The sequence below is a fragment of the Furipterus horrens genome, unplaced genomic scaffold, assembly GCF_987537825.1.
Source record: "Furipterus horrens unplaced genomic scaffold, mFurHor1.1.pri manual_scaffold_6, whole genome shotgun sequence".
In the NCBI taxonomy this organism is placed as follows: domain Eukaryota; kingdom Metazoa; phylum Chordata; class Mammalia; order Chiroptera; family Furipteridae; genus Furipterus; species Furipterus horrens.
Genome location: NW_028327176.1, coordinates 124,823,241 through 124,850,066, shown reverse-complemented (window position 1 = coordinate 124,850,066; position 26,826 = coordinate 124,823,241). Strand labels below are relative to the sequence as shown.

Below are 26,826 nucleotides of genomic sequence, written 5' to 3'. Positions count from 1 at the left end.
TTTTGAGGTAGTTGTATTCCTTCTTATGGTTGTGGAGGGAAACAAAGTGTGTCTACCTACACCTTCATCTTGGCCAGAAGTCTGTGTTTGTTCTTTATGCTTTTGTGTGTGAGTTGGACTCTAGGAATTAAATAAAAACAGTTTATATCTTATTATTTAATTCAACAAAAAGTATCTAATACAATACTAATTATGACAGGTGCTGAAAAAAAGATCAGCAATATCTGCGTGAGTAGCTAACAGCCAAAATAAAAATTATATTCTCATATCAAGCAAAAGTCTAAAGTTTACTATAAATAATTAAGAAATTAATTTGTCTTCTCAATTGTTTCACTTTAACTGAAAAATAACACTTTGACTGATTTTTATTTAATTTGATTACATTACTACCATTATTATGTATTTATGTATATATTATTAAGTTTTGTCCCCTCTCTAGAATATAGTTCCTTTAGACTTCTTTGCATTCAACAACTGGCTTTTAAAACTATGCTTTTCTTAGTTTGTCTGATTTTTTAAAATTTAAGTACAGATGTGATTGTCTGTCACAACTTTCTATGTCCTAACTGGAGCAGAATGCCACTTATTTTAATTTTGCCACTTTGATAAAGGGAAAAATACTATAAAAGGATTTTATATATTTGAATTAAACCTTTAAGGAAGGATGGGTACCTCAGCATCTGAGATAAGGATGACTTCTCCTGTATAAAGACACTAGGCAATTTATTCTGAAAGGGATCTCAGTACAGGGAAGTAGCCAATATGAAATTTTTAGAAATGGGTCCCAACACTGGAGACAATACTGATTCTCAGACTGTAGGGCTAAAGCTCTTCAGATTGTTCTCATATAAAGCCAGTTGATCTTCACCTTTGAACTAAAAATTTTCATGGTTCCTTTTAGATCAAAAGCAGATGTGAAGACACATTAGAGCCTTTTCTCTTGGTTTAGTAGAGATGTTAGTTAAAACGCTGTAAAATGCCAGAGTAGATCAAAGATCTAGAGAGGAATTCTAGTTTGATGTCACTGTTTGGTGACCCTGTGGGCAGCACAGGTTATAGAGGACCAGAGCAAAACAGCATGTGTCCTCCTGAAATTGTGTGTTCTGATAAGCAATCATGTCCCTGAACTGAGGTGTTCTTGTACACCAACAAAAAGAATGCAATGAGTTAGCTGAAAAATTAGTGTAAAAAAAATCTGAATAAAAAAAATATATAATTATTTTGCTGTGTAATAAGATTTGATTTATTATCTTCAATGTTTCTTCCTGTCTTCATCCTAAAGCTTTAAAATACTTCTTTGGAAACTACTGATCATTTCTCAAAGCTTTTCTTCAAGGCCAAGGGCATGAGTAAAGTGCCTTAAATGCCTTCCCCCATCTTTGGCAAACAGAGGCCAGTGAAACTCCCATTTTGTTCAGGGTCCAAAATACAAAAAAATGGTCCTGAACTTAATCAAAATATTCAAGGCTGTTCCCATCATTAAGAGAGGCAAAACAGTTTGTTTCATTATTAAAATTATATAGTTGTAGCTAATATTAAGGAACTGTCCTGGCATTTGGTTTTTCTTACACGCAAAAGGGATGTGTTTGTGTGACAACTAGCCAGGTGAAGGTCACACTGACTCTGGTACTTCAGTTTTGCAGAATATTATAATCTAGGAGGCACACTACCCAGTGTTCATGAGGTAGACAGTGAAAGCAAAACCTACCTGGGTCTATCTAGATTTTGGGAAGCTGACAGTCATAGCCCAACACTTCTATGTTCCTATTTACCCATTAGCTATCTAATGTAGAGAATAAATAAGGTACCCAAAATGCTAGTAATAAAAGACTGGGAAATGCCAGCCATGCTTCCTCCAGTTTATTTATTTTTTTATTTCATCACTGTGAGCTCTTGATACATTTGAATGACAAGATTCACTCCTCTGTGATTCATTTCAGAAATGCAGTACTACCCATTGTAATGCAGCTCTACCTAGTTCTACTCACCAAATTCTCTACTGTGACTTAGCTGATGTCCACAAATCAAGGCAGAGTGCAGCAGAGGATGCAGCTAACTACACCCTAATTCTTCTTCTGTAACGGAAGCCCCAAATGCCAGCTAGGCATATAGACAATCAAAATAAAGACTACATTTACCTTGTAGCTTGGAGTGGCAATGTCAACAATTTCTTACTGATGAAACAGTGGGCACAACTTCTGGAAGACAGATTTAAAGAGACAGAGTGAGTCCTTTTCCTTCTCTTTTGTTTTTCTTTCTCATATCTGATGGATAGAATGTGAATATGGCAAAAGGTGGAGCAACCAATGTGGACCACAAAAAAGAATCTGCATATTGAGGATTGATGAAGTCTGGGAATCTAATCATTGTGAAGCTGCAGATCAGCCTCAGACCTCACTTGTACATGAAGTAGAAAAAAAATTCACCCTATGTAAGCCACTGTCATTTTCGATATCTGACACAACAAATCTAATCAGAATTTGGTACCTAGAAGTCTGGTACTGCAAGTAATAGAACTAAGCATGTGACTTAATGAAAGTAGCCAAACAATGAAAAATAAGCAAACTAGAAAACTGATGATCCTTGTTATTCTGTGTCAAATATTTGGTAGTAAAGTAGCAAGATAAACCTAGAGCAGGCAGGGGCAATGGTAAGAAAAATTCAGAATGTAGGTATGTATTGAATGTTTCTTGCTGCCTTCAGCAAAGTTTTACAAGGAAAAGATAAACTCGAGCTAGAACTGAATTGTGCAAAAGCAGAAAAAGAAAAAAATACAGATTACCTAATAACAGAATATTCGCCTGCAGCTTGCAAACTAGCTTGATAACAACTCTGACAATGCAGGGTTTACAGAGCTGAGAATGATTATATGCTCTGAATCAATAATCATAAAGAGAAATAAGACTGTGGCCCCAAGTTTTTTTCAAACTTTTTTTATTAAGAATTATCTGCTAGACAATGAGAGACAGTCAAGCAGCAAATATCAGAACAAATTTTTTGCCTACCCAAGTCTATTATTTTATGTACCCTCCAGGTAGACATTATTTGTTAAGACGAAAGGACAGGAGAAGCACAAAGGCCAGTATTTAATAGAATAATCTTAAGGCTTAAAATTTATATCTCGATAACACTGGCTATTGTTAATTGCCAGTGGAATTGAAAGTAAATAAATTAAAAACCTACCAAGTGATAGGAAGAAATATATTGCCAAAGAAACTACAAACTTAGAAAGCCCAAAACAGTTTAACCTCCCAAACAATCCTTGAGTACTCAAACCCATACCAGGAAGAAGTTAGATACCACATTTTGTAACTTCCAAATGGAATGAACCCTTTAATGCCCACTTGATCTTGGTCCTGGAGGATGCAGCACAGGGAAGACCTTCCTAGAGGGCAGTCAGAAGGTGCGCAGGAAAATGGGCATGGGAGAGCCTCCTGAAGAGGAGACCCTCCCATCAAGGCTTCAAGAAGAGCAAGTCAAGAAACTTAGTGTTAAGGAATGAGTCTTTTCTACCCCAGTGCACTATATTAGATATTTGAGGGAGCAGATAACTAGGCTACATTCAGACCCAATGGAGAGGAATGAATATCTCCTGGAGATCCTAGACTTTGAACTAGACACTGTAAATGGAAGAGATGGGTGGGATTTGAGGGGTTTCTCCCTTAGACAAAGGCAAGTCTGTTCTATGTGTGAAGATAAGAATGTCGGAGATATTCGGGTGGCCAAAGGGAAGCACTGTGGCTAAAATGCAGTGTATTGGTTTTCTTTTTTTATTTTTATTTTTATATTTTAAATAATCTATTATTTATTTATTTGTTTGTTTATTTATTTGTTTATTTGTAGAGAGAGGGGAAAGGAGAAAGAGAGGGAGAGAAACATCGCTGTGTGGTTGCCTTTCACTCGCGCCCCCAACTGGGGACTTGACATGCAACCTAGTCATGTGCCCTGACTGGGAATCGAACCAGCGACACTTGGCTCGCAGGCCGACGCTCAATCCACTGAGCCACAGCAGCCAGGGCCGTATTGGTTTTCTATTGCTGCTATAGCAACTTGTCATAAAATCAGTGACTTAAGACAACAAAAATTATTATCTTACAGTTCTATAGGTCAGAAATCCAACATGGTTTTCACTGGGCTAAGATTAAAGTATTGGCTGGGATGCATTCCTTTCTCAAAGGTCTAGGGAAGAATTTGTTCCCTTGTCGCTTCCATTTTCAAGAGGCCACCTGCATCCTTGGCTGATGATCCCTTTCTTCTTCTTCAAAGCCATAAATGATGTTGAGTCTTTTTTCACATGAAATTTCTCTGACCCTCTTCCTGTAGTCGTATCAGCCTTTAGACCATAGTGGGGAAAAATTCTCTGTTTTTAGGAATCCATGTAATTAGTCTGGGTCCACCTGAATAATCCAGGATGATCTTCCCATTTTAACGCCCTTACTGCAGTCCCCTTTCCATAAAAAGTAACAGATCTCAGGAATATTCTGGGAATTAGGATGAGGACATCTTTGAGAAGGCAATTCTTCGGCCTACCACAGCTAGTTATACTTTAATATCTGTTTTCCTCTTTTTCAAAAATAGAACCTCCATATTATTTACTAAAAGCAGGGAGCATCACTGCCCAGAATGAAGACCATGTTTCCCAGTTTTGTATGACATGTTTGATGTGACTGAATTATACCATAGGATGGAAGTGGAAGTGGTATATAAAGTTTCTGGAAGTTGCCTTAAAGAGAGGACATTTCTTTCTCTTTCTCCTTTCTCCTTCCTCTTGGCCAAAATGCACACATGAAGAATAAAGCTAGCCCTGGCTGCTGTGGCTCAGTGGATTGAGCATCAGCCTGCGAACCAAGTGTCGCTGGTTTGATTCCCAGTCAGGGTACACGACTAGGTTGCATGTCAGTTCCCCAGTTGGGGGCTCATGAGAGGCAACCACACAGTGATGTTTCTTTCCCTCTCTTTCTCCTTTCCCCTCTCTAAAAATAAATTGAATAAATAAATCAATAAACTGTTAAAAAAAAAAAGAATAAAGCTGGATTAGGCATCTTGGACCATGGCATAGAAGCTGCATACTAAGGGTGATAGAGCAATGTGACGGGAGACTATGTCCCAATTAGTCATGTAGCTATTATATCAACAGTGTGTTTATAATGTGATGGGGAAAATTAATTTCTATTTCTTAGCTTCTGTTATTAGGAAGGTTTGATGCTCAGTTAAACCTACTCTTATCAAATACAGAGGATGCAATGACATCGCTGATTCTAAGTACAGAAAACAAGATAAATGGATAGAAAAATGAGAAAAAGGGGTTTTTCCAGGCTTTGGCCAGCTAGAGAAAGAGAAGTCATGGTATGGCCATAGAGGGGAAAAAACTTCAAGAAAAAGGTTGAACCAGAGCAATACAACAAAAGTATAGAGTTCAAATAGAGCAGCTTTCTCCACTATGGGAGCCTCTGATCAATGTTTTATTCTGAAAACTTTAAAAGAGTCAAATTTTAATTTTAAAAGTTAAAACCTATTAGTTTTCACAAAGAAGAAAAAAAGGACCCCAAATTTCAGTGGCCTAAAATAGCAAAGGCTTCTCATTAACTGCACATATTCAATATGGGTCAGTAGGGAGCATTACTTATTTTAATAATTCAGGGACCCAGGCTGAGAGAAGCTCATGTTCTTTGCTTACGTCAGCAGGAAAAAAGGAGTCTGGTGAATCATACACTGGCTCTTGATAGTGCTCGGCATAACAGTACTATTCACCGTAGCCAATAGGTGGACACAACCAAAATGTCCATTGATGGATGAATGAGTAAACAAAATGTAGGATACTCATATGCTGAAATATTATTCAGCCTTAAAAAAGGAAGGAAATACTATCCCATGTTATAATATGGGTGAACCTTGAGGACATTGTGCTAATAGGCAGTCACAAAAACACAAATACTGTATGACTCCACTTCTGCTCACATTTAATTAGCCAAAGTAAGTTACATAGCTATGCCTAACTTTAAAAGTGAGAAGAGGGGAAGTATAATCCTAGCATGGGCCCATAAGAAGTAAAACAGACATATTTGGTCACAGGAATAAAATATTTCTTCCTGCATACAAAACCTATTCACACACTCCCTTCCCAGGGAAGATAACTCAAAAGTCCCAGTGATGACATCAAGCTCAAACCTAGGTTCTCTGGGCGAGGCATGGTAGTCTTTATATCAGAGAATAGTGTGCAAGTAGCCTCTACGATAGATTCATGAGCAACTGCTCTTCATTTATAGACCCTTCCCTCACCTTCCCAAATACACACACACACACACATACACACACACACACAATCCAGTGGTGGAGTAGGGTCAGAGTATCTTTAATAAATGCTCACATTAAAAAGAGGAAGAATGGGAAACACATGGCCTTTTGCAATTATAATATTAGACTGGGAAGAAGTTCTAGGCCCCCCTCAGCCTAAAGATGAAGAATGTTGTGTTCCCTGAACAGGCTCCATGGGGGTTTCCTAGGAGGGGTTCCCCTGCCTGTTGATCTCCATGGTCCTTGGAATTTTCCCTTAGGGAGTCTTCTTCTTTCCATTATTCTTGTGGACCTTGTCTGAAGTAGGCATTGAAGACTACCTCTGCCTTACAGATTGAGCAGTTTTCTAGCATAATTCTTGTCCATCAATGGTAGGGAATCCAAGGGTCATTTTTAAGTCTCAAGTAGCCACAATTGCATTTAACCCAGGTTGGTGCCTCTTCTAGCAGTAAAAACTGTCTTCAAACCTTAAACTTGGTTGACTTTTTATCTATTCCCACATTTCCTTTCCAGGCATATTTCTTTGGTGTACTTCTGTGCTCTCTTGCCCCAATGCCTCTCTCAATCTCTCTCTCTCTTCCTTTCTACCCTCCCTCCTCATTGTGGGGTCCTAGAGCCCACCAGTGAGAGCAACACCTTTTTAAACCCTGAACCATTTTAAGTCATTTTGAGCCATTTGGTCCAATTGAGAGGAATTTCAAGCCACCACACTCTAATCCATGTTTAGTGATCTGATTCTTGCTGCAAGGCTGAGTTTTTATAGGCCTCTGTTGTTCAAGGTATCGATCTTATCTTTTACTGTTTGTGTTGAGAAGCAGTTATCTTTTCCAACCTGATAGGTCCTTAAATTTGTAGACTCTCTTGTCTCTTATCCCTACAAACTGACCAATTTTTCTCCAAACATATTTTTTGTTGTAATATCTACAAATGCAGCTAATAGCAACTGATTAAACAGTAATAGTAACTTGTTTTCAATCTCTTCCCTAAAGTTAGGTATGTCTTTTACCTTCCAATTTTCTGCAGGTAACACTTTTACCACGTGTCTCACCATTAGAAAACCTGAATTTCCAGTCTTCCAGTCTTTAGTAATAGTTTCCTTGATTCCCTCTGACTAGCTGTTAAGCCAATGTCACAAATTTTAGGGCATTTTTTATTATTAAAGCAGCACACTACTCTTAAGTTTTAAGCTTTGTGTCTCTTCAGGATAAGATAAATAATCCTGTGGTAACAAAATTTCCCCAAATATGAGTTTTTTAAAAAAGGTTTATTTTCACTTGTGCCCTATGTCCATTGGAAGAGTCTTCAAAAGGCTCTCTGTTCACCATGGTCCCTTAGGGACATACATAGACAGTCTCCATTGCAATATCCCTCTCCATAAGCATGCGTCAGGGGAAAAAGAGGGCTCTGCTTAATGCTGAATCTATTTGGTAAGCAGCACTAATAGAAGTTCTACAGCTTTGAGTTCAGATGCAGGAATCTGAACCCACTGTATCTAATTTAAGGAGGAAAAGATAGATTCAAGGATTCAATGGCTTAGTTGGGAGGACTAAATAAATAGACTCTAAGTTGAACCTTCAGAAAAATCTCCCAAGGTCACACCCCAGAACCAGGTTATCAAAAGAGCTGTACTTCTGCAGTCAGGAATCTATGAGTGTCAGGAGTCCATGAGAATAAAAACACTCTTAATAAGAAAGTCACTATTGATGCCAGTTCTAGACCACACCATGCCTGCTACAGTCTATGTCTACAGAGTGAATGCAGGATTCCTGCCTCTCAAAACCCACGGATTCCTCAGATCTCTGCTGATATTGTCACAGGAACATGGAAAGCAACAGATAAAGCAGATATAGCTAAATGTATCCTTCTCCTAATCTTTACTTTCCAAATCTCATGCTAGTGCATACAACTGGCCATATCCAAATCATGTCCAGAACCCGAGCTGTAGTGGACTCTGGGATATAGTGTTCAGACTCTATTATCCACAGTACAGGAAGGCACACTACAGCAAAGATGGAGCTGAGCAAAAAGCCAACATGACCATCCCTTTCCACATGGTAGTAGGCCATGTATAGGGCAGCGCATTTTATGGCAACCATAATACTTGGATATAATTTTTTATCTTCATCTATTTTAATTCTAAGAGGCTTACACTAAATGTTCCTAAATAGGCCATTGGGGGTTCAGGAAAAGTTAAAATTTTCTGTGCTTTCTTTTATAATCCATGGGGGAAATGAAAATACTTTCTTCAAACAAAATATGTCAAGTACTATGTTTCAAGCATATGTGCGTTCCCACAGCTTGTCATCTTCAATTTTCACACCAGTTCTCTGCAGTAATGTGTCAGTTAATGATTGCATTTAGCTGCATGTCACAGACACCCACCTACAATGGCTTGGTCAAGCATGGTGCTCATTTTCCGTATGGAATAAGTAGTATGGAGCTGGGCAATCCAGAGCCAGTATAAGGACCAAGACACGTGTCTTTCTGTTCTCTCCCCTAAACTTGTAGTCCTCATCCTCATGGACATAAGATAGCTGTCCTACTTCCAGACATTATTATCAACTCTCAGGATGGAAGAAGGAGAAGAACAAAGCAAAAGGCAGCTATAGGGCTGGGTCTGCTCCTGTTACAGGTGGAGTTTACTCTACTACCCTGTGACTTCTGCACACGTCTCATTCACCAAAACAGTGTTACATAGTGAGCTCTCTCTGCTTGGGAACTGGAGAACTAAAGTTTTCGTTTTGATTTGGTCAGGCCTATTGCCAAAATCAGAATTCTGTTAGTGAGGAAGAAAGCTAGTGTGAACATTGGGCAGGTAGTTGTGTTTGCCTCGGATAATATTACAAGGAAAACAGGGTTCGAAAAAGTTAAGTAATTTGATCATATCTCAATGACTTGGGATTTGAATTTAAGCCTTATAACTAGAATTTTAGGGCTTTTTAAAAAGCATTTATTTTAAAAAGTAGTTAAAACTTTATAAAATCTTTGACATACAAAGGGGCAAATTAGATTAGTCAGAACACAAACAAACAAAAAACAATTTGCTAAAGACTCTAAAGACCAGAAGTGGGAACAGGAATAAGAAAAGGGGAATAGATAATATGTTCTCTGAGAATAGCATGATCCCATGCTTGAAAAACCAGAACAATAACAAAAAACCCTCTGTGCTTAAAAGCAGACTTAAAGATCATAGCACATTTTCAGGCTACTTTTCCACTGCTGTGTAAATACATATTGCCTTCTGGCTAGAATTCTTTATGACTTGGCAAAACTCATTTTATTGCCTATATTAACTCTTACCTCATGCTTGAGAATCACAACATTTATTTACCAAGCTAACCTGAAAATCATCTCTAATTGTTATATAGTATTTTCCAGAATGATTCATTTAATTCTCATTTCCCCATACGTGGATTTTTTTTTTTTTTTTTTCTTTTCTCTTTGCTTTCATTGAGAAAAGGAAATATTCCTATCTGGCCTAAAAGGCAGGGTTCCTGTGAATAATGACAGGACAAGGATATTGGATATTTCTTACAAACTCCCAACAATTCTGAGGTTTAAAGAAAATGCAGAAGACATCAGAAATGGGAAGCCACGATCCCCAGCTTCAAGGACAGGGTATGGTGCTGTGTGAGAGTGCGCTGGCAATGGCAGTTGTCTACAAGAAGGTATTACTCAGTCTGAGAACTCTGCAACAACACCTGACTAGTCTTTGGCACCTCGCAGCTTATGGCTTTTCCCCTAAGGGAATGGTATGTGTCCTTACCTTGCTGTGTCCATGCCTTGAACAGAGGGGAGTCCTTCCCTTCACTTCTGCCTCCTTAAACATGTCTGGCTTTTGGCACTGGACATACTAACAATCTCGCACAAAGGAATGGGTGACCGAATGTAGCCCAATTCCTGGTTCTAGCTACTGAACATAACTAATGCTTCCCTAAACAGTTACTTGGGAGCTACAAAGAGCTAATTAATTACACTCCCATGGGTTTAAACATTAGCAACAAGAAGGAGATGTAAGTAACACAGAGATTGAATCTGGAAAGGACTGGGAGTGGGAAAAAGTATGTGTAAAGCATACTTGAGATAAAGAATCTGCACATATTAAAATTTGATTGAAAGCTGGGAAAAACAAAAACTGGGTTCCTTTTGGAAAATCACAAAACACTCCAGTCCTCCTTGCTGTTAATGCAATGACAAGGTGTGCTTGTACAATCATGAAGTAATACAGCCTTGCAAGGGTGTGGCTTGTGGGGCTTTGGGCAGATTGAGGATGTGCGACCAGGGAATTTAATCTTGTCAGGGGCTCCAGGAGCCGCCTGCAGTGCTGCCTGGGAAGATGGGAGGAGGTGCTTTCCTAGGGATCTGGAGGTGTGCAGTTTTTAATCACCCTTCAGGGTCCTTGGAAGTTGAGAAGAGAAAGAAGAATGTGAAGGAAGCAGGTAGTGCCAAGAAAACCTGGAATTAAAGAGAGGTGAAGCACAAGGTGAGGCCTGTGGAACAGGGTGGAGTTTCACACACAGAATTATGCTCCTGCTTTGAAAGTGTGTTAATTAGTCAACAAGCTTTCACAGATATAAATCGTTAGAATTGAAGTACCAGCAGTCAGTAAATATTCGTTGAGAGCTAAGGCCTAGTCCAGAATTCTCAAATTCTAGTACAAAAAAATCATATGAGATGCTTATTTGAAATGCAGACTCCCAGGTCCAGCCATGAAGATTCCGATTCACTTGGTCGGGGTCTAGGAATCTGCTTTATTATCAGGCAGCTCCTGTGATTTGGGATTGGTGGTTCTTAGCCTATCCTAGTGACTTTGTAAAACTGAAATGTGGATTCTTCAAAAGTTAGCATCGAATCAATTAAAGACTTGATTGATAAAACCAAACATAATATTCTTCTGCCACCTCTTTTTTGTTGTTTTTGATGTTGTTTTGTTACACTCTTAAATTTATCCACCTCTCAAATTCTTTGGCCCACTAAACAGTAATGTAACCTGGAATCACAGAACTATCAGAAACAACAATATATAGATTCTAAATCTGACTTCTCCAGTAATTTGCCATTACTTAGAGCAAAATCCTAAGTGAGCCTTCTTAAAAGAGGGAAGAGGGACAAATCAAGAATGAGGTGATTTGCAAGTGATCGTTTCTTTTCAAAATTTCCTTTAAATATTTGAAGATTAAGGACCTCTCTTGCAGAGGAAGAAATTGCTGGAGCCCCAAAGAGTCAGAAGATTCATTAGGGCTATGGAGTAGCTTTAAAGTTTTTTCACCAAGACCCATCCTAAAAATACACTTCAAGTCACAACCTAGAAAATACACACTCACAAACATACCACCTACATATACTCATGTGGTGTATGTTTATGTGGGAATGTATGGAAAAATGGAAACATTTTATAAGACACTACTTACCTTTACCAGGAGAAATGGATGCTTTCTATGTCCTGCCTTGCCTTTTCCCTCCCCTCCCTTCCCCTTCCTACCCATTCTTCCCTTCCCCAACCCCCTCTCTTAATGATAGTCAGGATAGCATAAATGGTTTTGCCCTGCTGTTTGAAAAATGCTGAAGTGTAGGATTCTTTGAATAGGAAAGAAGGGAAGAGGAACTGGGATTGGAAAAGAAGCTTGTTCACGAATTTGTCCTTCTTTCTTCCTCAGACAGTAACTTTATTCATTCATCCATTGCCTATCTTGGCTTAGATAGTATCCACATCCTCTAGAGAAGAATTTACTATCTTAGAGGTTGATATATCAGAGCAGGAAAAATGCTCAGGGGAATATGATATACAAATGAGTCTTTACTTCTTACTAGGTTGGCCTCCTCACTGTCTTGCACGTGGCATGTTCATTTTTTCCTCAGGTGTCTTTATCTCCTAAACTGGAATTCTAGCTATCCACTAAATCATTCCTTTGCCTACTCCTCTTACCTTTAGGGCTGCCAGAAAAGGTCTGCACTTCTCTTCCCAGACCTTGAAGGCTAATGAAGATACAGGGAGAATCCTCCATTCCCTAGTGTCCTCCTCAGACGGGTGCAATCCACTTCAAAAAAAAGAGAACCAATACTGTTATTTATTTTACAACTAAAGGTCATATTTTCATTTGCTCATAAATGAACTAAGAGACTCAAATGACCCAAGATCGCCACAATCAACTTTCTTTATCCAACTAGCAAGCTTCATTTTCATTGCAGCCAGTTTACTATGTGCAGTAAAAGCATTCACAATTTTGTTCGCTGTTATTGATCAAGGATTTAGCCTTGAAAAATATCTACTAAAGAAGCCAATTTCATGAGTTGCTTTTCAACACAGAAGGAAAAAAACTCACCCTAACCCCACTTTGTTGTGACACTTTATCATCTCCATAAAGAAAGACAACAATTCAACCCAGATTTCACCTGGTACATAGTTTCCTTCCCACACACATATTATTAAAATGTCTTCACTGGCTTCTTTGAAACCATCAAGCACCTTGCAAATTAATTCTCTTCTAAGACAATTTCATTATATATATTATTTTTATGTAAAATTATTAACTTTGACATTTCTATTCATTTCTAAAACAAATAAATGGTTTTATGTCAGTTCTTCTGAGTATATTGTGATCCACTGAAAGCAAAGAATCTATAGGCACTAATTTGAGAAGGGTCTCATATTGGGCAACATGAGCATTAAAAAATAGCAATAATGGCAATAGATTGAAGCACATGAAATACACAAAAACCTTTGAGTTTCTTAATATATTATAAAAAAGAAAGTCATTGACCACTTCTGGAGTTTGCTAGGATACTAATTGATTATTCTGAAATTAACAAAGAAAAAATATCGAGCATTACAATTACTTTATGACATTGTTTTATACATATTCACAGCCTCTGTGTAACTGAAGTGGATTTGGCAATCTTTGTAGTATTAGGCTTCAATATACTTTCCTATGATGTAAACTTTTGCCTTCTAATATGATTATGAAACTAACTTTGCTTAATTTTGCTTTTTCTGTCATTTCACATGAATGAAATTATTTAGCATAGTCTTTCATATTTGATTTTTTCAGGCAATATTTTGTATTTGACATTTACCCATGTAGGAATATTTTATTCCTCTTTAGTGCTGTGTATCTCCTTGTATGCATTTACCACAGTTTGTTTACACTATTCAACAGCGCTTTTCCTGTAGGTGTTGAAATGATCATATTGGTTTTTTTTCCCATTATTCTATTAATATGCTGAATTATGCTGGATGATTTTTGGATTTAAACCAACTTTGCATTTGCAGGATAAACCTCACTGGTCATAATGTAGTATCCTTTTAAATGTTGTTGGATTTGATATACTAAAGTTTTGTTTAAGATTTTTATTGTCTATGTTTATGAAGGATACTGATCTTAGCTCTTTTCTTTTCACAAAGAAAAAGCCATGCAGTGTCTTTTGGCATCAAGGTATAACTAATCTCATAAAATGAATTTGGAAGTGTTTTTGTAATGCCCATCTAGTGCCTGGAAGAACTTTGAAAAACGTCAAATTATGCATATTTAAATTATATATGTTAAAATATATACTTCAAATACAGAGTAATCTGATATCGTTCATTCTTTTTCTAATTTCCATGACAAATATATCCTATTCATCTTCAAGCCTAGTTTGAAACAGCCTTGATTAGTGAGTGATTTGTAATTACAGATTTTAGGAAATAAGAGCTAAGAAATTTTAGGGATTATTGTCACTAGATATCTGGAGGGGAAACCAAGACCCTTAGAAATTGTTAGACTTCCAGACGGAGCACCTTTCCACCCTTAGAAGTCTCCATCATATAGCGTTCATTTCAAGCCTTTATGAATAGCAAACGTAGTGTCTGCTGTGAACTGTATATACTTACATTATGAAGTTAGTAAATTGCCCATCCTTACTCTTTTTCCTCCCTATTAAGGCCCGCCTACACTGACTGACACAATCCAAAGCCGGCGCAGCAAAACGATGAAACTCCAGGGTCGTATGACTTTGGGTTTACTAGCCCAACTGGGCATGCTCAGCAGCCAGGCAGATTTTTTTTTTTTTTTTTTTTTCTGCGATGTGGAAACTACAACAGCGCTTATACAGAGCGCGCACAAGTGGGCGTGCCCTCATGGAATTTAGAACGTGGCCGCGGCCAATGGGGCCTCGCGACCATCTGCCGGAGCTTGTCATTGGAGGAGCAGGGAGGCCGGCGAGTAGAGAGACCCTGGAGGGAGCAGCTGAAGTGCAGGTCTAAGAGGCAGTACCCAGCGCGTGAGCAGCTGCAGAGGCGGTGGTAACATCCAGCGGCGGCACCGGCAGTTCCAGCCCGTTGCTTTACTTTTTAGCTCCACAAACAAAATCATTATGCCGAAGAGAAAGGTAAGACTTACTAAAAAAGATTTCAAATGCCTTAAAATTGTGCTTATAGCAAACCTTGTCATTTCAATGGCTTGCGCGGAATGCACTCAGTAATAAGTTAGAGATTGCGAATCTCTTTGCTCTCCACGTTTGTTTTCAGATGCTTGTTGTAGACATTTATGCTTTCTTCTCTCCCTCCCACTGTCCCCCTCGACCTCCCAATGTTACTTTCTGTCAAGCGACACGGTTTCCCCTCTTTTTGAACTCATTCTCTGTGGAATGATTTCCATCAAAAACGATTTACATTCCGCCCTCCAGGAGGGGAGTTTTCTCTGCGAACTGCCTGGTTGTTGTTAGTGCCGAAGGAGAGCAGCGAGGGTGGTAAAAACGAGCACATGTATAGGGAGATCGAAAAAGCTAAGTAAGTCGGACAGATGTTGGGGTTAGTCCCAAGAGGGCCGTACCCACGGCTGGGTGTGCCGCGAGGGCTCTTGAGGCTAAGGAAGAGAGAAAGCCATGTTTAAAATAGCGCTCACCCCCCTGCTCGCCTCTGCTACAGACCCGTATGTACCAACTCTAGTGTCAATCAGGGCTGGAGACGCCGCAGGCGGGGCGGGCTGCCGGACTTGCCCAGCAGTTCGGACTTGCCCAGCAGTTCGTGGCGAGATCGGCGCAGCTGGCAACGTGCAAGGCGGGAGACATCTAGCGCCTGGGTCACCCACTGTGGCTGCCAAGGCCAGGGGCCACCAAATCCGCTCTGGCGACACAAACCCACACGCAGTCGGGGAAGGTGGGGGTCGCCCTCTCCAGCGCCCCTCCGTGTGTAGAGGGAACTGGGGTCACGTTAGTCTCATCTTCTCCTTGAGGACTATTATATCCCCTTCTGTGCAGGCCTCGGACATGAAGTATCTCACGCAGGGACGTTTATTTCTCTTGGAGTCTCAGGGAGGGAAGGGAAAGCTTCCCTCCACCGGGAGAAAACAGGTGTGTGGCGACTGTTCCTAAGAAAATGCTTTGTACCCTCCCACTGCCTGCCCTAATGTTTCCAACAGTGTCAACCTGTGAGAGTATTAAATTTGAGGCAGAATTACAAATAATATCCTGCTTTATCTGTTGAAGACTGTGGACTGATTTGTGTGTTTAAGTGAATGCATTACTTAAAAATACTGACGTTCAAAAATACAGAAGCTTTTGCTTTATCTGTCATTGAAAATTTGATGGAAACTTGTCTTTTTAAAAAACCATATTAATTACAACAGTCTTTTTTTATCTTTAAGTTTATTTTGCACATGCTGTGTGCCTCTTACTGTGAGAATAGTTTGACTTACAATATTTCATTTAATCCTCAGAACACCTAAAGAAGTGTTATCTCCATTGAACTGGGCTTAGAGATATAAATTACCCAACGACTCACCAACCAATAGCTAGTACCAGAGATTTAATTAGTTGCTGTAGGTCCAAAGTTCTTAACTTCAAATATTATTTACTCATTCTTTTTATTTAGTGCTGGGTGGGTTAAGAGGAATTTAGGAAATTTGAAGGTACTCCCAGCCTAAGAAGATGGATGTCTTATTAGAGTGCTAATACTTGAGATTCATTATCTAAACTTAATTTTTATGAAAATATTGTTTTTCCAGCCCTGTAGTACTAAAATGAGGATATTAATTGATGCCACCATTTTCAACATTTTATCTGAGCTTTAATGACAAGGTTTGGAACTTTAGTAGAGTCAAAGGAACTCATCATCAAGAAATGGCTTACAGGGTTAGCTGTACCATCTCCTTTCCTGGAAATTATTAACAAATTTAGATGAATAGAAGGTTAGATATACACGAACCCTTTATGTATAATGGACTCTGACATGGTAGAATCCTTGTTGTTCAAGAGCCAGAATTGGTGAAACCATTACTATCTCTTTCCCTCACTGTCCCCTTCTCTTGAGGAAATAGAAGGGAAGAAAAGAAGAGCAGTAGACGAGCTGGTTTGATTATTGTTTTATTTCTCTGGAAGGCAGGGAGCCCCCATGAAGCCAGGCATTCTGGAACTAGGGGCACACCTGAGTACTGGCACCTGTGTGTCATGCCTTAGGACATCTGAGTGTTCTTCAGAGATGACAGACCTCTCCTTGATTTATAGGAAGGCTTTTCATTTATACCTAGAGGTGAAAAACCTGAACAGGAGCAGCTACCTTGGCCATCCCATCCATCACTTAAACCTTAGAGCTACCTCATGGAATCTTGGAGTTCACTGGAACTTGTATTGGAAGCCATTGTCATTAGGTAAAATAAAGCCTGGCTAGATGCAAAGACCAGAACTGGACAAAATCTGTGCATGACTCTTGGAGATCTGTAAATCTGGAGTAATTGTAAAAAGATTTACGTAGTACTACTCAATGTTTTGTGACTAAAGGATGGCCTGTTCTACGTTATAATAAGTTTTAGAAGTGCCCCCACAGTACTTTTTTGCATTGTTGGCCTCATGCTTTTTCCCAGAAACCAAGAAAAAGTATTTAATGCTTCTGCAGAGTAAAAAAGGTCATTAGTAATAAAACATCTGGAATAAAAATATAATAAGTAAAATTATAATAATAAGAACACCTGTAATCCTAACACTGCTTTAATGTCACAGGTTGCTCTCAAGGAGCTTATATTTAATTCGATGAGATGATAAGAGTAGTAGATACAAAACAATTGAATAGTATTAACCCTATATATATGTTCCAGAATATATAGTACAGGCTCTAAAAGCTGTAGGATAGGTAAGGAAAGAAGGTTGATTTTGGGCTGGTCTTGAAAATGTGGGTAGAACTCATATACAAAGAAAAAACAGTTGTTCTCTGTTATCAGGCATCGGAATGCTTCTGATTGTATCTTAACATGACCAGGCCTCAGTTACACAACTCAAAACCCATAATATCCACATTAAAGTAAAATATTCTTATGACATTTCTTAATCATATCTTTGTTTTATCTGTATCTTTGGATGTGATAGCTACATTAAACCACATGGTTGTTTATTACTGATGTAGTATTTTTTGAAGCAATATATCACTCAGCAGTGAGGATTTCTTCAGTTAGCATTAACTCTCTTTCTGGGTTTGTGAGATTTAAATAAATAAAATTTACTTCCCTATATCCTAATGGGTGGGGGACTCAATGGGTCACTACCCATTAGTAGTGAGTGGGAAAATGATAATATTCATGGACTCAGATGGTGGTGGGACGCTGTGTGACTGAGTTCTAGACTGTTCTGCTCAGACATCCATGAATGCCTGCAGTGGTCACGTTGTTCGGTGTTGATCTGGTGTTCTACAAAAGAGGCATCAGCAAGTGAGGCCTTAGAGTCATGGTCCTGGCATGATTAGCAACAGGAAACATATTTCACATCCTTCTTTTTATTTTTCCAGTTTCTCATCACTAGAATTATTATAAGTGTGTCACATTAGAAATTCTCTCATGAGACAATTTTCCATGATTTGGGGTGTAAACACTACTGAGTGTTTCTGCACTTAAAATAAAGGTTTAAAGGGAAAAACAGCTGTCTCCTGCTTTGAAATATGAAGTTAGGTTTTATCTTTTTTTCTTAAACTTGAAAGGCTCAGTAGTGCTTGGCTTGGCACAGGGGATGCTTAACTACTAATGCTCAAGATTTTTGATTAATCTTTCATAAGAATATCACAAGTTATAATACCAGAGACAAGAGTCTGTAAATGAAAATACAGATACATTTAACTATGTGAAAATGAATATTTCAATATGGCAAAAAAAAACTGTTAAAATTTAAAAACTTATGAAAAACTGGGAAAAATACTTGTACCAAATAGTACTAAAAGAAGTTTGCTATTTTAAAAAAATAAAGTCTCAAAACTCCTTATGGAGAAGATGTATATCCTTATAAAAGAATTACAGACTCAGATGAAAATGTTTAGTTTTACCAGAAATCAAAAAATTTATATGATTAAGAATAATTAGATGTAATTTTTAAAAACTAGTCCTGCTGCCATGAATGTTTGTACATAAATATTTCATAGACATGCTTTCATTTTTCTTGGGAAGTTTCCTAAAGGGAGAACTGGTGGGTGGTATGAAAGTGTCTTGAATATTTTCAGAAACTTGCAAACTATTTCCAAAGTGATTGTACCATCAGTGCATGATAGTTCCAGTTTCTCCACATTCTTGTTCATACCTGGTATTGTTAGTTTTTTTGCTATAGTCATTCTAATGAATTTAATTTGCATTTCCATAATAATCAATGATAATGAGCATCTTTTCATGTGCTTATTAGCACAATATATATCTCAGGTGAAATGTCTATTTAGATTTTTTGCCCATTTTTAAATTGGATTGTTTGTCTTATTATTGAGTTGTAAGAGTTCTTTATATTTTCTGGATGCAAGTACTTTATCGGATATATGATTTGTAGATATTTTCTTTCAGTCTGTGGCTTTTTTTTAATTAAAAAAACTGTCTTAATGATATTTTTTAAAGAACATAAGTTTTAAATCTTTGTTAATCCAAGGTCACAGGTATTTTCTTTTAGAACTTTTATCTCATATTTAGGTCCATGATCCATTTTGAATTAACTTTGGATATAGTGTGAAATAAAGGTTTAATATTTGGGGTGGGGGGAGGATGGTGCATGTGTATATCCAGTTGTCCCAGCACCAATTACTGTAAAGATAATTCTTTTTCCACTGAATTGCCTAGGAACCTTTGGTAAAAATCAATTCATCATGAATGTAAAGATTTATTTGGGTGCTCTAAGTTGTGTTCCATTCTCTGTATGTTTATTCTTACCTTAATCCCACATTATCATGGTTTTATAGTAAGATCTGAAATCTAATTATGTCAGTTCTCTACTTTGTTCTTTTTTTTCAAAATTGTTTTGGCTATTACATTGTTTCAATTTTCATATAAGTTTTAGGATCAGCTTGTACATTTCTACAGAAATGCCTGTCATAATTTTGATGGGGATTGAATTAAATTCATAAATCAATTTGGAGAGAATTGCCATCTTACTATATTGAGTTTCCTGGTCTGACAGATAGTATGCCATCCATAAGTGCTGAGTTTAATTGAATTTATATTGATATGGAACCTATATTTGAGTAAAAACTTCAAAAAGGCAGGGTGGTTTATTTTATTAATTCATTCACTCATTCCATGTTAAATAAACATTTCTAGCGCATCACCTTTATGCAAGGTACCCATTACCTCAGGAAAGTAAGTAAACTATTGGGTTTTTTTTTTTCAATCTTTTTTGAAGTGAATGAATAAATGCCCTTATTGTAAGGATCTTTCAGTCTGACAGGGCAGGTAATCTACATATGCAAGTAATTGTAATTCATGACAAGAAGTGCTAATAAGCCACAACAAAAGCTATGAGCATTTAAAGGTTTGGCCAGAGTACATGTCCAAAGAAAAAAACACTGACAAAAAATTATTTGGTTTAAATGATTGGGGATTATAACTTTTTTTTTTTTTTTTAAATCTTAAGAATATCAGTGCTAGCTTGTTACTAAAGGTCCACTATCATTGGTCTTTCTGTAAAGTATTGCTTTCTTTGCAGTATGAGGAAGTTAAATTGAAGGCCTGGTACTACAGTTGAGATTAGATTGTCAACAGTAGCCATGCTCCCTCATTAGTACAAAGTTAGTGACTTCTTGGTCCCTATGCCTTTCTGTTAATGACCCTCTTGTGTTTTTAGGTGGTTGTCTGGCTCCATGTTTTTAAGTTGGCACACTTTATTTGATTCATTACCTAAATTTGTAATCCTAATTCCACTTGAACATGAAGTCTTTGATAGATATAATCCTTTTTTTTTTTTTTTTTTACCCTCCTAGCTCCTAGCACAGGTCTGCAACTATTTGTTGAATGAGTACACACATGAATGGTTTTCAAGAGAAGAAAGTCCAAATTTAATTATTTCATTTACTTGTTGGGGAGATAGTCCAATTTGATCTGATGTTACTATTTACTAGTTATGATTTAGGGCAGGTAACTTAAGTTTTTCCTAAACTTCTAAGTTTCTAAATCTCTGAGACTCAGTTTCTTCATCTATAAAACCAGGATAGAATTATGTTCAACCTCATTGCGTTGTTGGAGGAATTAGATGAAATACTGAATACAGAGTTTATAGCACAGTGCCTGGCATGTGTAAAACAGTCAATGGATGTTCATTGTTGTGATGATGATGTTTGTAATTATTAAGAGACTACAGTGAAATAATAGTCTTGTAGTAAGCACCAAGCTTCCATTTTGTAGAAGGACACATGGCACACACAGTGGATAGGGAGCAAGCATATCTCACCCTGGATGTCTAATTAACTGTAATTATAGGAATAAAAGTTTAGCAACCAATTAACAAATGTAGTGCTTTTGAAAGAACATAAGCTTTAATCTGGTGCATTTTTATGTGGTTTATTTTTCTTATAAAAAATTGTTTAAAAGTATCTTCATATAACATTACAATTCTCTTGGCTAATCAGTTATTGAGTGATCCTCTTTTCTTGTATTTTCCTCCTAAAACACTCCTTTTGTTTACACCAAAATTAAATGTATTCCACTTTTCTGCAGGGTACAGTTTGGAAATGGTGATTGAAATAAACACCATTTAAGCTGTCTGCTTTCACCGTACCTAGTATGTTGAAATATGAGGTTAGTTTCCTGAGTAATTTAAAAATCAGTGTTGAAGATAACAAGCCAAATCAAAATGTTGAATTGTTTTTTCACTAGCTTCTTATTTGATGTACATTTCATTTTCTTCTCATAAAAGTTCAGTCAAATCATATATGGTTCCTAGTCAAGATTTTTATTGAGTCTAGTATTCTTTTATCTGTGGAACTGCCCAGAAACAAGGCTATTTAGATATGCCCAAGGCAAATGCATATTCAGTCACAGATAAAGTAAATGATACACATATTCAGAAGTAGAAAAATAGAGAAAACAATTTTAAATTTCAAAATTGGTCCTAAAATTTAATATTTTAAGAGAAATATATCAATAACAACATATAAATACATGTTACAATTAAAATTTAAGCTACCATTTATTGAATGCCTGGATGTACCAGACCTGAGTTACATGCTTTATATGCAGTAGGCACTTTAGTTTTAATAAGAATATGTTAAGTTATTAGACATATGTATGGGAGGTATTATGGTATAATTTTATATTATTTCATTTTACTCTCACAACAGTTCTATGAGGTTATCCTCATCTCACAGATAATGATATGACAGCCACAGTAAATAACATTTAGGTAGCTTTTTATGACTCAGGCACTGTTCTGAGCACTTTGCATTAATGAACTGAGTCCTCCAAGTAAGATGGGTATTGTCACACTGCCATTTTGCAGAAGGCCCCAGTGATAGGAATGGCTGAACTGGGATTGCAGTCCCGGCAGTCTGACTCCAGAGCCTGTGCTCTTAATTAACCACGCAGCCCTTGGCCTTTCTCATACACAGTGAGAATACTGGAATTTAGCGAGATAAGGAATTTCCACTGCGTCACACAGCTCAAAAGTGATAGAATCAGGAATTCCAACCCAGCCCTTTTTTACTCAAGAATTTTGCTTTTAACCATGCCACAATATGTCTCTCAATGTTTATTTTTAATAACCTGATGTACTTTTTATTTAAAGAAAGGTGCCCAATGACTGAAACAAGAAAGAATAAGAAATTATATAAACTTGTGAGTGTTTATTTGTTTAAAATGTTGTTTTTATTAAGATATAGGCTGACGCCATTCCCTCTAGTTGCTAGTCGGAGCAAGTTACCCAGCAAGTCCTCATTATCTGTGATCATGCCCCAAGGCAGGAGTCAGGGGAGAGGCACATTATCATGGAGTCTTCTGGGTATTTCAGTAACTGAAGGTATAGGGTCATGTACAAGGTATTGATAGCTTTGAGTACCAAAAGTCTAGGACTTCATATTTTCTCAAATTCCACCATGAACTGTTGGATTTACTATTGCCAAGATATACCGTCTTCACTTATTTTTTATATATAGAATAATAAGGATATACCTCTATGGCCAGAAACATGTAAATATATTTGCATATTATATAGTCTGTTGAGGGATTGTAATATAAATATTAAGCCACCATTACTTAGGCATTGGATTTAAAAAATCAGATGCTTTTGTTTTTGGAGCTCATCAATTAAGAATAAAAGCTTTATAGCTAGGAAAATCTATTAAACTTAGGACTGGACGGATTTTATTTCAGTGTTCTGGATTACCAATTGATTAATTTTTAATAATGAAGGTTATTTTTAAAGATAAAAAGTGATGTTATTTTAAAATTATATCTTGATTATTTTGAGCCTGTAAAAAGATAAAAACAAAGTCTACCCTAAAAAGTGTTTTGTTTTTTTTTTCTGAGTACTTTATTTAGCTTTATTTATTTAAAAGGTACGTTATCACTATAAACCATGAATTAGGTATTTAGAGATTTCTTTCCTTTTCTGTGTGTGTGCTTTAAAAACTTTTAAAATTTAATCTTTATTTTTTTATTACCATTTAGTGCCCCTATACCTCCCACCCTCCAGCCATCACCACACTGTTGTCCATGTCCATGAGTCCTTTTTCCTTTTTGCTCAATCCCTGTGCCCCCTAATCACTCCCACCCCTTCTAGCTGTAATCCTGCTCTCCATCTATGTGTCTGTCTCCATTTTCCTTGTTAGTTCAGTTTGTTCAGATTCCACATATGAGTGAAATCATATGATGTTTGTCTTTCTCTGTGTGTGTGTGTTTTGTTTGTTTGTTTTGGTTTGGTTTTTTTTGAGTGGCTACAAAGATTTGATCAAATTATTTTATATATTGGCATGTATACAGTTACATGGAATCTTTAGGTCACTGGGGAGCTAATGTGGTACACACATGAGCCTGGCAGGGAAGTAAATGCAACCAGGCTGGGAGACTGGCTTATTGCACTTAGCATAATGTTCTCCAGGCCCATCCATACTGTTGCGAAGGTAAAATTTTCTACTTTTTTATGGCCAAGTAGTAGTCCATTTGTGTAAGTGTCCCATAGTTGTTTTTATCCACTCATCTACTGATGGACACTTGGGCTGCTTCCCTATCTTGGCGATTGTAAATAAAGCTGCAATGAACATAGGGGTGCTTATGTTCTTTTGAATTAGTGTTTTGGGTTCCTTTGGATATATTCCCAGAAGTGGGATCACTGGGTCAAAAAGCAGATTCATTTTTATTTTTTTGAGGTGTCTCCATACTGCCTTCCACAAGTGCTGGTGAAAATGTGGAGAAAAGGGAAGAAACCCTTTTGCACTGTTGGTGGAAGAAGTGTTGTTTTTTAAAATTTCTTTTTCTTTTATTTCCTTCTCTCTTCTTTTTTCATTTTGGGTATAATCTATGGTTTTTTATAATACTGGACAGAATTAGTTGAAGTCTATATTGTGAGGAGTCATGAGTATTTACTATGGTGCATGTGGGAGGTAAACATACTAAAGACTTGAGGTGATCAAAGTGTGAAGCTTTAAAGACTTCTAAAGTTTCATATATGTGCCATATAATACCGTTTTTAAAACTATATTTTTTCTCTCTAATTCTCATTGCTTTCCTTTACTTATTTTCTTGATATACTTTTTAATTTTACTGTTTCCCCCTTTTAGTGGTCACGTCAGTTACATAAGAGCCAGCTGATTAGTTTTGTAAAAATACAAGGAACATCGTAACTGTGTTCACCATTTGCTAGAAGTTAATTCAGATTGAGGCCAAAGTAACCATCTGGTAACATCCTTTAAAAACCCAGGTGTGAAAGTTGGAAGGCTTGGGTTTAGTGTGGACTCTGCCACTCTTTATCAGGGGAAAGTAGCTTGACCTCTTTGAGCTTCTATTCTTCATCTGTAAAATGGAAATCTTAAGAATGCCTCTGTGTATCTCAGTGCTATTGAAAGGATCAAATACTAGATCAATGTGCAAGTGTTTTGGAAAATATGAAGTACTTTTAAAAATTATAGATAGTGTTTGGTGTTTTCTCATTAGTTTTAATAGTGAGACAAAATACTTGTATCTGTGTATGTGACCATTTAAAAACCCAGAATAGTAAATTGATGTTCATCTGAAGATATAGTATTTTTAATGAGAAATTGCTTATTGTTATTCCAAGAAGTTCACAATGAGGAGGAATAAGAAACACTATTACATTTTATGTGCTCCTTGGCTAGGTGCACAGATTAAAATATTTCCCAAACCAGAAGCCCTTTGTTTTCTAGCATCCCAGGTCTGCATCCAGTTTTGAAATTAGTAAGATTTAGAGTGGTGTAGTGTGAAAGAGAATGAACTCTGAGCCAGCCTTCCTGAATCTGAATCCCAGCCCTTCCACTTACCAGCAAGATTGCTAGCTGGGTAATCTTGGGCAGGTTACTAAATCTCTCTGGTCTCAATTCCTCATTTATAAAGCAGACATGATGCTATTTTACCAACCTCACAGGGTTGTGATAAGGATTAATTCATTTAGATCACTGCCTTGCATGAAGTGCAATATGCATATTTATTAATATTATGGGGCTCTTCTCTTGTCCTTTTCCAAGACTCCAGTACCTGGAATCCCTATAGTATTCATATGATACTTCCGCAGTGTGATGAATAAGTGTATGAGCAGCCAAGTAAGTCAGACAAGTGAGAACTTCATGTCCATCTTCATAATTTACTCTCGAGAAAATTAGGCCCAGGGACATGAGCTATAAGGCTAAATAGAATGCAGGCTTCTGACCTCAGTCAGGTGCTTCCTCCATGATCCCATTCCATGCAAAACCACAATACATGGAGGAAGGTAACTCATGAAAGAGGCAACTCATACCAAACAGTGTGTAAAATATTTTGAATTATTTATTTCATATTAATGATATACTCCCATTATTGAGTTATGTATATTTATGCTAATAAAATGTCACTGAACCTAGCTGAACATGGTTTTTTCTTTACTTTCAGTTTCCCTTTACAATGTGAGATATTTTCCCTGAAAGTATATCCCTCAGAAAAGAGAGATTTGCTGTTTATTTCAGTTCATCCAAAGTATTATTTTTAAAAAGATTTTTTATATTTATTTTTTGAGAGAGAGGAAGGGAGGTAGAAAGAGATCAATCGGTTGCTGGGTGCCTCACCTCCAGCTGGGGACCTGGTCTGCAACCCTGGCATTGGGAATCGAACCCGTGACCCTTCAGTTCATAGACCGGCGCTCAACCCACTGAGGCACATCAGCCAGGGTCATCGAAGTCTTTTGAAGCAGAAGTATTAACTCAGTTACATTTATCTCGAACACAAAATATTACTCTAGGAAGACACTAACCTGACATTATTTTAATAAGTGCAATTTGGGTTTACAGAAGTTGATGAAATTAATCAACATAAGCAAAGGAGTAGATAGCAAAGAAATTTAACATTCATTTGATTATTAATCCTCTGCATGTGGTCTCTCAATTCCAGGTATTGGATTTAAAAAAAATATTTTTAAAAGCAATGCAGTATTGGAAGGTCCCAAAGTACACCTCCAAGATGAATTAAAAACAGCCATGCTTGTGTTAAACAGTGGTCCTGATAGTTTTGAATAAAAATTTTAGTGTCTATTTCGTGTATTATGGGAATATTGGAATTTAAGGGAACTGTTATTTGAAAAACCTCATAATATTTCATGGACATTTGTAGAGGGAAATTAACATTGCATTACTCAAATAGTTATGTGTTAATCTTAGCAGAAGTAATTATAGTCATCTCTGGATGCGTTATTTGGCTTTTTTGTCCCAGAATGGTTGTCTTCTGCTAACAAGCTCACTATTGGACTGCTTTCTTTCCTCCAGCCTTGCATTTGTAACAGAGATTGAAAATTAACTTTAAAATAAATTGTAAATAATAAAAATTAAAAAAAATATTGGCCAGCAAATTAGAGAAAAATCACTGCCAAGTGACACATTCCCCATATTAAAAGTGATTGTTGCTTATATCTACTCCCAGATTTTCCCCGTTAGCATGGATAACCTGGGAGTTGAAACTGGATTTGTTCTATGGCTGCTAGCAAATGGTTACAATAATTCAACTACTTCACTTAAGTTAAAAAGCAATAGGTTTTGTCACTAAAAATTATAGAAATGTATCTCTGAGAGCCTATAATTTACCAGTAAAGACTTTTGAAACTTCAATGTAAGGTTTAGCACTTGTTGCTAAGAAT

General features: G+C 37.1%; 1 protein-coding gene across 3 annotated transcripts in view; it reads left to right on the top strand.

The window, feature by feature from the left end:
* The first annotated feature begins 14,491 nt into the window (after positions 1–14,491).
* HMGN3 (high mobility group nucleosomal binding domain 3) overlaps positions 14,492–26,826 on the top strand; it is a 31,255-nt gene continuing 18,920 nt past the window's right edge. For 2 of the 3 annotated variants that reach the window (XM_090282686.1, XM_090282687.1), the window contains exon 1: positions 14,492–14,661. In XM_090282686.1, the coding sequence (XP_090138812.1) occupies positions 14,647–14,661 (15 nt within the window). In that variant the 5' untranslated portion in view covers positions 14,492–14,646. The remainder of the gene's footprint in view (positions 14,662–26,826) is intronic. The other variant, XM_090282688.1, reaches the window with a different exon arrangement.